The sequence below is a fragment of the Orycteropus afer genome, unplaced genomic scaffold, assembly GCF_000298275.1.
Source record: "Orycteropus afer afer isolate SDZICR_OR568_19922 unplaced genomic scaffold, OryAfe1.0 scaffold00258, whole genome shotgun sequence".
In the NCBI taxonomy this organism is placed as follows: Eukaryota; Metazoa; Chordata; class Mammalia; order Tubulidentata; family Orycteropodidae; genus Orycteropus; species Orycteropus afer.
In genome coordinates, this window is record NW_006921845.1 from 2,532,690 (window position 1) to 2,543,535 (window position 10,846).

The 10,846-nt window shown below is 47.7% G+C and overlaps 1 protein-coding gene across 1 annotated transcript; it reads left to right on the forward strand.

The window, feature by feature from the left end:
* Positions 1-1,068: 1,068 nt before the first annotated feature.
* BSX (brain specific homeobox) lies at positions 1,069-5,391 on the forward strand. The gene is made up of 3 exons (XM_007949946.1): positions 1,069-1,330; positions 3,273-3,469; positions 5,152-5,391. The coding sequence occupies exons 1-3, from the start codon at positions 1,069-1,071 to the stop codon at positions 5,389-5,391; spliced, it is 699 nt and encodes a 232-aa protein (XP_007948137.1).
* Positions 5,392-10,846: the final 5,455 nt, after the last annotated feature.

Sequence of the window (10,846 nt, forward strand, 5' to 3'; positions counted from 1 at the left end):
AATATGACAGATTAGAAAAAGACAAACAGAAAAAAAAAAAAGAAGAAGAAGAAGAAGAACACTGGGTGGAGGGCAATGAAAAACAAGAGGTTCGGAGTGGGAACAGAAGCCAAAATCCGTGTATTTTGGGACACTCGGGTCAACTGGAATAATATAGCTAGCAGAAATCACAAACTGTGAGAGAAGTGAAGGAGGAAAAGATGGAACTTTGAAGAGAAATGGAGGATGGTCCCAAGAGGTGGATATTTACACAGATCAAATTACTTGATCAACATATAGATGTATCCCTCTCCACATCTACACTTTATAACTGAGGTGAAGAATGTTATTATCATCAGCATTTTTCTTTCTTTCTTTTCTTCTATAATGGAGTCATCCCTCAGGCATTAACTTCAGTTGAGTTTGGCAGACGTGGACTCCCTTAGGACCTCACTTTTCCCCTTTCTCCTTTTCTGTTTTTCTCAAAAGATACTACTTTTCTCTAAACTCTTAGAACTAAGACCCAAACGTCTTAATAAATGCTGCATCACTCTTGATTTGGAGCCCCATTTAAGGCATTCTGCTCTCCAAAGAGAAGTTTGTCGGAGACACTTTTCCCTTTTAGATTTCTTATAAATGTCTAGGAGCAAAGCAGCTTCTGGAGGGTCGGGGCGGGGGGCGGGCAGAAGTTGAAGTCCATAAACCCGATGGGAGCACGAACCCAACCAATTCCATTCGCCACTCTCCGCTAGTCTGGCCAGAAGTATTCAGCACCGAGGATAGCTCCCCACCCCGCCCCGCCCCGCCCCGAGCCCACCTCACCCTCCCCTTCGCCGTTGGCAGCCTTGCCATTGGCTCTCTCTACTCCCCTCTTCAAGCTGCCAATTTTCTTACACATAGACCTGCCCCACCCAGAGAAGCTGGTCTTCTCGCCGCTCCAGCGCCCGGGGTAGCCCAGGCCCGGGAGAGAGCAGCGGGTATTCGAGCCTCGGAGGGTGGTTGTCGGCTCTCCACCAGGCTAGCTGAGACGCTGCTTGCTTCCCACATTTCGTCTCCGGCCCTCGCCCTGTGCCAGGTGCTCGGCTCAAGATGAATCTCAACTTCACCTCCCCTCTACACCCAGCGTCTTCTCAGAGGCCCACATCCTTCTTTATCGAGGACATCCTGCTGCACAAGCCCAAGCCGCTGAGGGAGGTGGCCCCCGACCATTTCGCCAGCTCGCTGGCCTCCCGGGTGCCTCTGTTAGACTATGGCTACCCCCTCATGCCCACACCCACCCTCCTGGCTCCTCACCCTCATCACCCTCTGCACAAGGGGGATCACCATCACCCTTATTTCCTGACCACTTCGGGTAAGTAACGGGTCTCTCGGGATGGGGAGCAAAGAGCAGGACTTTCAGGGCAGCCCCTAAGTCTTAATGGAGCCTAAGGGGATGGGCCTGGCTCACCTGCCTCCTCCCTAAATCACAGTGGAAGGATGAGAATAAGACAACATGCGGAGCTCCTTTGAGCAATCCTAGTTCAGAGAGCATTGGTGGTCACTCTGCACTTTTTTAATGGAGGAGGGGTGCCTAGCCAAGAGGCAGCTGACATATTCTTGGTGGGCAGTACTCAGTCTCCCTCAGTGGTGCCCTCCTCCTGGTAGTTGGGCCACTTTGGTCCATCCCTGGATCCTGGCTCTCCTTGCTGTCTGTCTCCCCTGTTCAGAGGGGAGAACCTTTTAGGTGGAAAGTAACTCAGGCTCCCAGCTCAGAAGCCCAAAACACTAAAGCTGAGTCAGATTCTCCTCCCAGGCACTGAACATTCACTGATGCTGCAGGTATTTAGATGTGAAGAAGGGTTTGGGATGCTCTGAGGATAACAGAAGTCTGGACTGGTGGGAATAAGGGAAAAGGGGAAGAAAAACAAGGGAAGGGAAGGGATACAGTTCCTCTTGCACTCTTTTCAGCCCCAATGTCTATTTAACTCACAATCCCTGGTATATTTGCCCTTCTCTGCCCCATTTGCCAGCACCACTGGAGCTGGTGGCTGACATATTTTGATGTCCTGGGCCTGGAAAGGCAAAGTGGCCATTAAAGTTCATTTCTGACAGAGAAGTATGGGGGAAATATCCGGATTTGTTTTTTTCCTCCCTGTCTCCCAAAGGCCATATTCAAGCTTTCTTCGTGGGCATTTTTTGTTCGGTCAATGGAAGAATTGATTGAATCTAGATTTCCAAGTATAAGGCCGGGAAACCAACCCTAGTCTGGGCCAGGGTTGAGGAAAGGTGTGAGACGAGTTTATAAAATGTGGGAGTTGGAATTCAGGGCAAAAGGTAGAAGTGTTTTAGTGAAGCTGTAAAACCCAGACTCTGGGGCACTGGATTGGAGAGGCAGTTAAAAAGCGGGGGTCCAGGTCCGCATCTCTGCATGTGCTCTATCACCCAGCCTGCGATGGTCTTCTTGGGCTGCACTCGTGTTCCCTGACAAATAGCAATGGTTTGCGGTTACCAGATCTCCTTGCTTTTTGTTTTTGTTGTTGTGATGAACCGATATCGAAGTCTGCCCCAGCTTCCGTCTGCTCTGCGCACCTCAAGCTCAGAGTAAAGGCCTGTGAGTTCCTGTGAGTTTCAGGAAAGACAAGATAAGTCTCACCCAACCGGCCAGAGAGAAGGCGCCTCAGCCTTTCTGCTTCGCTGGGGCTTGGAGTCGAAGGGAAGGAGTGGGGGGGGGGGGGAATGAGGAGCAGATTGAAATGCGATGTACTCTGCGTGATCCTGAAACTGACAAGGAAATTTGCGAAGGCTGGAGTAGCCCCTAGGTTATAGTTTACAAGCCGCTCTGAACTAGAGGGTTTTGCTTTTCCTTTGGCGACTCGGCAGAAGAAAACGCGTTTTTCTACCCAGAACAACTCTGGATGTCGGCAGAGGTCTGGGAGAATGAGGGGGATGTCTGATCTTTGGAAGAAAACTTCCCGAGGCTCAACAGAGGTCTCAGCGCAGACAGAAGCTAAGGAAGTCTCTCCAAGAAGACAGATTCTAAAGCCTCCGTATTTATTTTCTGATTTTCCGTTTTATTTATTGTTTATTGTTTGCATTTCTAGATGGCCTTCTTGTTAAAGGCCTCTAAACGCTATTCTTGGAGGCTGTTTTTCTTTTCTGCCTGGGAATGAAGGGCTCGAGGACCTCTGGGGCGAAGAGGGGACTGAGAGAGGCGGGAGGAGGAGGGAGGCACTGGAGGTGAGAGTGGGCTGTGGAATAGAGGCTGCTCCCCGGTAACTGCGCCTCTGGCCCCTTGGCTGCCTGTCTCTCCGCAGGGGTGCCTGTCCCGGCGTTGTTCCCGCACCCCCCGCACGCGGAGCTGCCAGGGAAGCACTGCCGCCGCCGCAAAGCTCGCACGGTTTTCTCCGACTCGCAGCTCTCAGGCTTGGAAAAGAGGTTTGAGATCCAGCGCTATCTGTCCACACCAGAGCGAGTGGAATTAGCCACGGCCCTCAGCTTGTCCGAGACTCAGGTGGGCAGAAGAGACGGAGGTTCTGATCCCTGGTCTGCTCTCCTCTCCCAACTTCCAATACCTTCTGGGCCCGTGTGCAGAGTTCTTCGACTCCTCTTGCTTTTACCCCCAAGCTCCTCCCAAGGTCCTTTAATAAAAGTACCAAAAACCAAAACCAAACTCACTGCCGTCGAGTCGAATCCGACTCATAGCGACCCCTCATTGGGTTTCCGAAGCGGTATCACTACGGAAGTACCGACACCGTAAAATCGATTTACCTTAGCAAAAGCTCTCGAGTGGGGCTCTGGACATAAAGGAAAAACTCCTCGGGTGATTTCGATGATCATTCCGGGTTTGATAATTTTTGCTGCAGAACACCTTGTCAGTGCCTCCGCCATTTCTTCCAGTCAGGGCTTTAACCCGGATTAGAAGTAAATTGATAGAAGATCAGAGGGTTTCTTGCCCTCAAGCCTTATCCTTTTTTCTTTTTCTTACTTCAATCAATCTTTGTCACATTCACATGTCTTCATGTCCACCCCAAATACACATAGTTTAAACTCCCTCCCTATTGTTCTGTCTTCCGTTGAAACTTTCAGACACTATTCACCATCAACCTCAGACTCCCTCTGCTTATTCTCTGTATCTGGAAACCCAACTTGCTGTGAAAAGTCGTTAGCCCTGCAGGGTCTTAGTCTGATTATCTCTGATGAGAAATAGCAAGTTCGGTTAGCGTCTTCCTGCCTACAAGTCGTGGTGGTGGATCAAGTATTTAGATGTCTTAGTTTACCAGAGGAACTGCAAAATTTAACAACCGCTACCCACTGCTCGGTGGCGTCGTGCCTAAGGCGTTTGTCTGCTAACCAGAAGGCTGGAGGTTCAAACCTACCAGCCACTTCTCAGAAGAAAGACTGAGAAATCTCTTCAGTAGAGATGTTGTTGTTGTTGTTATGTGCTGTCGAGTCGGACCCGACTCATAGCGACCCCTCCTTGGGTTTCCAAGGCGGTATCACTAAGTAAGTAGATTGCCCCATCTTCCTTCCAAGGAGTGGCTGGTGGGTTTGAACCTCCAGCCTTCTGGTTAGCAGTCAAGTGTCTTAGGCACTATGGTACCAGAGCCTCGGAAGCCCAAAGAGGGGTCGCTATGAGTCCCAACCAACTCGACAGTGAGGTTTTTTTTTTTTTTTTTTTTTTTTTAAACCCACTGCCATCTAGTCAATTCCTACAAATAGCGATCTTATAAGACAGTAGAATAGCCCCATAGGGTTTCCAAGGCTGTGAATCTTCACGAAGTAGACTGCCTTATCTTTCTCTCTTGGAGAGGCTTGTAGGTTAGAACCACTGACCTTTTGGTTAGCAGCTGAATGCCTTAACCACTCCAGAAGTTAACTGCATAAGTTACTATATTAGTAATTGTAATTAGTAATAGTACTAATAATAACTATCACAGCATTTTGGTCCTTATCATTATTTAGGACAATTATTCCTGGGAGCTTTGGGATGTTTGATTCTTACTCAGCCTCAGACAACTTGTGAGGTCAAATGTGACTTAACCCAACGGGGAGACTTTTACAGCTTTTGGGTAATTCGACAATGGATAGTGTTCCATTTTCCTAAAATCCAGTAATCGTTCAGATCTTAGCTCGGTAACCACGGAACTGAAAGAATAAGGTCATTTAAAAATTTATTTTTCTACCCGGAATTAGGTGAAAACATGGTTCCAGAACCGGCGGATGAAGCATAAAAAGCAGCTGAGGAAAAGTCAAGACGAGCCCAAAGCGCCAGACGGGACAGAAAGCCCAGAGAGCAGCCCTCGAGCCACAGAAGCCGCCTCCGCCGAGGCTCGGCCTGGCCTGCCCGGCGGCCCCTACGTGCTGACCGAGCCGGAGGACGAGGTGGACATTGGGGACGAGGGGGAGCTCGGCTCAGGGCCGCACGTGCTTTGAGCCACCAGGCTGGGGAGGGGGGAGGCGAGGTGCAAGATCACCGAGTCGGGAGCGATTCCCTCAAGGACCCGGAGACTCGGACTCCGGTCCCGTGCGGATCTGAGAGGTCCGCTCTTGGAAGACAAAACCAACACGCCAATCCTCTCAATCGCGGCTCGGGTCCCTCCTCCCTCCCGCCCAGTTCCTGTCTTGGGACAGTGTGAGCCTGGGGCTGCTCTTTGGTGCGCCCTGCATCTTCAGTAACCTGGACTCGTCCGCAGCTGCGGCTCTCACTGGAACCCGGCTCTCGAGTGCAGTGGGGGGAGTTGTTCTCCGCCGTCGTCCCCAGACGCCCTCGGCCCTCACCAATCCACTACCTTCCCCCGAACCCCTTGCCTTTTCTCACCAGACCGTTTGGCTGCAGGTAAGGGGATGGGGGAAGTCAGGGACGGTCTGCTCTGCCGGGATCCAGGCAAAGCCCACGACTTGTTCTTCAAACTTTAAATGCAGGCACAGACTCGCTCGCTTCTGATCACTAACCTCCCACTTGTACCCTCCCCTCCCATTTCTCTGGTAACTCCAAGACAGTGACTTCTTCCTTTCCCGGGCGCTGCTTCCAGCTTCCCGCATTGCCGCTCCGCTCAAAAGCTTGCGGTCCTGCACCCCAGCACCCGTCCCTGCGTTTGCGGCACCCTGGCGCGGGCATGGGTTATACAGACTCCTCCCCCAACACGGAGCAGCTCCTACCGCGGCGGGCAACTTAGGCACCGGTAACCCACCAAGTAATTTCTCCTTCTGACCCGATTGCTCCACGATCCTGCAACTCTTCCATGTCTCACGGGCTACTGATATTTTAAAAGTGAGTGTTCTCGGGTTGTGTATGGAACTACTCCTTCTCATTGCATTTTCGATAAGGGAGAGTTTTAGCAAGATCAAGGCTGAAGGGCAATACGCATCTCCTTTGGGATGTGCACCTGCTTGGTGACGAGGTGGAGCCGGAGTCTGACTGGCCCTGCGTCTTACCTCTCCCTCTATCCGAGGAGGCAGTTTTTTTTTTTTTCTTTTTTTTCTCTTTTCTTCCGGGGTTTGCCTTTTCTTTAGATAATAAAGGGCTCGCCCGGTAAAACTGGGAACGAACGCGAGTTTCTGAGAATCGTTTGTTACCGAGTCCTATGCGCAAGCCCTTTGCCGTCCGCCCAGCGTGTTTCCTGTTCCCGGGAGGAATGAATATGGCTAATGACCTTGCGTTAACATAGCCTGTCTCCCCTTACCCGGATTTTTCTGCTTTTAATCCTTTGACAAGGGGTCTTGAGTTCACGCACGTAGACAGAGACACAGCAAATGGCATTTTGTGGCTCTGAAATGCTGAGAGATATCTCTTTGATACTTGGAATCAAATTGGAGATTTGGTTAACAAATTGTTTGACGACACCACATTCCCAGTACACATGCCAGAGCTCTGGTTCTCTCAGCCTCTGACGCTCCTTTCGTTTCTGGTGGTGGTGTCTTTAGGTAAGTGAGCCCAGGAAGGCTGGAAAAGAGTATGTGGTCAAGGTAGCTCCCCGGAGTCCTGAGTCTTGGGTTCTAATGTCTAATTATAATTGTATAGACCACAGCGGTGTGATCCTGAGTTATATTCCACATTTTGTGTCCTTATTTCTCTAATAAGAGGATAAAACAAACAAACAAACAAACAAGAAAACCCAAACTCACTGCCCTCCAGTTGGATTCGACTCCTAGTGACCCTTTCTTGGGTTTCTGAGGCAGTATCTCTACGGAAGTAGATCGCCCAATCTTCCTTCTGAGGAGTGGCTGGTGGGTTTGAACTGCCAGCCTTCTGGTTAGCATTCAAATGCCTTAGGCACTACACCACCAGAGCTCCTAAAAATCCTTTTAGCTCTAAGTTCTATGATTCCATGAATCTAGTAGTAGGCACTTTCTACTATGGCTTGTTCAAGGAAGTAAGCATACATAAGTGTCTTCAAACCACATCATTTAGGAGACAATACTGTTGCTTTAAAAACAAGCATTACATACATAGCCTTTTAGGTTTTCCAAGGGCTCTCTAATCAATCAACCTTATAAGGCATGGAAGACAAGGGTTATTTTCTCTTTCATAAATGAGGAAATTGAGGCTAAGTAAAATTGAAGGATTTACCCAGGACATCAGGATTAGCTAAGAGCCAAAGCAGGATAGAAAGTATCACTTCTGACTCCTTGTTCATTTCTTTTCCCAGTACAGTTTGTTTCTTCTGGTAACAATGCATTGGTTGGTATTTTGCCTCTATTATTTTATAAGAACGCCTCTGTTTTTTTAGACTGTGTAGGTGTGGTTATAAAAAGTAAATCTAGACTCAGATTTCTCCCCTACCTCCTTCTTCACATAATGACTGTACCAGTTTTAAGGCAGCCATTTAGGGCAACTTTGCAATGAAGACAAAAGACTTGGTTCTGGGTGGTGGCTCGGGAAGTGATTTGTCAGTGAGAATGTTCTTGGTAACCTGGAAGGGACAATAGGTCTATTATACAAGATCATAACCATGGAGCCAAAAGAAAAATCTTAAGTTCTTTGAATTGCAGGAACCATAGCTACTAAAAGGGATTTGGGAAGAATCTTTAAAAGAGTAGAAATACAGTATTTGCATAAACATTTCTTTTTCTTTTTGATATTTAAATTACATGGTAAATACAAACCCTAAAGCACCACAATTCTTTTCTCTTTCTTCTCCTGTGTTCACAAGATGCCATGACATTTTGGGGATCTAAGAGGAACAGGTTAGGTGCATTTCATGACTTTTTGTCTTGAAAAAGTAGATAAACAGGAAACCACTGTTAGTATGTGTTTGGAGGTAGGATGAGTCCTGAAGGCCAGGGAATGACTGTCTTTGACTCATGAGCATTAAACATGGGAGAAGATGCTCACTCTCTCCGGCCTCCCCCCATCCTCATCTTCCCTTGGTGGCTGTCCCTGGGGTTATGTGGGAAGGGAAGAGCCCAGAACTGCAGGACCTATCACACTGATTATGGCACTGTCTTCCCAGCAGAATGGTGTTCCCTGGAATCGGTGGCAAACAATTGTTCAAAATATCAGTAGTTCAAAATATCTCTTAGTTTTTTCCTTTTTTCATATGGGGTTAGTGATGATGGTAGAGGGTAGATGCAATATAAGGTAGTGTGACTGTACTTTTTGTTTTTGGCCTTTAGTACTGATCAGAGCCTCCATAGGCTGAAAAGACATTTTGTTTGAATTTCACAAGCTCTTGCTTCAAGTCTGGCTCACTTCCTGCCGAAGAACTGACAAACCAGTTTATTAGGGTGTTCTAGTTACCTATGGGGCAATCTACTTCCATAGTGATACTGCCTCGGAAACCCAAGGAGGGGTCGCTATGAGTTGGGTCCGACTCAACGGCACATAACAACAACAACAGCAAGAAGTTACCTAGTGCTCCTCTGACAGAAATCATACCACAAATAGGATGGCCTTAACAAACAGAGTTTATTCTTACAATTTGGAGGCTTTAAGTTCAAGTTCAAAGTGCCAGGCTCTAGGGGCTGGGTAAGCCGCTCAACCTTGGGGTCCAGCTCTGCCTCCTGCTGCCGGCCCACTGGAGCTAGAGGCATTTCTTCACTCAAATAGCTGCTGGCTGCTGAGGCTGAGAAGCCCCAAGGTTGACAAGTAAAAAAGGCATGGTCCCGATGTTACCAAATCACACGGCAGGCCATTAACTTAAGTCCACTCTAAGTCCCAAGGCTGGCAGAGCATAGCAGGCTGCTGAGCAACGACACAGCTACATGCAGGGTGCAAGCGTGCCAAAGGCTAGAGACCATTTTCAAAGTTTCTGCTTATATACAGGAAGCAGACCACATACCCAAAGGCAGCTACTCAGCTGCTCCCAGTAGATTCCACCATGGAGTTGATTACCAGTCTCATCATGGGGAATACTACATCCAGCTGCCCAGCCAGCCACTCAACCAGGCCCAGCCAAGTTGACATACAAACATAACCATCACATAGGGCATATTAAAGAAAGATACATATAAGTTTAATTCTGAGGGGCAGAAACATCCTAAAATAGCCAAGGTAGGCAAATCATCCCACAAAGACACAAGTATATTTGTTCTGTATCTGCTGGACTTCATTCCATAGATTCTGAGAAAAGGACTCTAAATAATATTTCTGTTCACATGACATAAGAACATAAGAAAGGGACTACATATTCAGCCCAGTAGTAGCTATTAATTGCATTAATAAATGATTAATTGGAATCCATGACACCACCTCAAAAGATAGGACCGGCTCTCTCTGATGTATCTGACAACTAGGGATATAGTGGCATGAAGGCACAGATTAAGCAGATGCTTTCTGGTGCTAAGAGAATCATGCAATAAACACTAGTAGATGCAGTTTCTCCCTGGTCTTCCTGAATTAAGCTCAACGTATATGCAAATAATGAATTAATTTAAAATCTTACTTTATATTGTATTTATGTTATATTCTTGCATCACATTTTAAAGAGGATGTTGACACACTAAAGTTCATCCAGTATCGGGGCCCTGGGTAGTAAAGAGTATGAAAACAAAACCAAACTCACTGTCGTCAAGCTGGATCCGACTCATAGCCACCCCTCCTTGGGTTTCTGAGGCAGTATCACTCCAGAAGTAGACTGCCCAATCTTCCTTCTGAGGAGTGGCTGGTGGGTTTGAACCGCCAGCCTTCTGGTTAGCAGTCAGATGCCTTAGGCACTACACCACCACAGCTCCCAAGTAAAAAGTATAGAAAGCAACAAATTAAGGAATATTAGCCTTTAGCTTAGAGAAGCTGAGCTTCGGTGGTAGAGTGAGAAGAAGGTTAGCTCTGGTAGTTGTATTTGAATGATTGCAGGGCTACTAAATATCAAGGGAAATATCTGTTCTGCCATGCGAAAAGAGAAGAACCAGAACCAAGAGGCTGTTCTAGGGACGTAGATTTTGGCATAACATAAAACAAAAACACAACAAAAACCCACCAAACAACCTATTAATCACTTCTTTAAACGCATATCGAATACCTTCTAGGCTGGTGGTTCAAACCCACCAGCCAGCCACTCCTTGGAAGGAAGGTTGGGCAATCTACTTCCGGAGTGATACCGCCTCAGAAACCCAAGGAGGGGGTTGCATGAGTCGGATCCGACTTGACAGAAGTGTGTGCGTGCATGTGCATTATAGGCCAGGCACTATGCTGCTGTCCATCAACAAAATGGGTGAAATACACAAAACACTAAGCAGTTTTCACTAGAAATGCTTAAGCAGAGACTGAGAGGCAGAATATAAGGGATGCTTTATTATATATTTCTCCATTAGCAGGAGGTTGGGCTAGATAACTTAAATTGCTCTGTCTAACTCTTGTTGTTGTTGTTATGTGCCGTCGAGTCAAACCCGACTCATAGCGACCCCTCCTTGGGTTTCCGAGGCAGTATCACTATGGAAGTAGGATTGC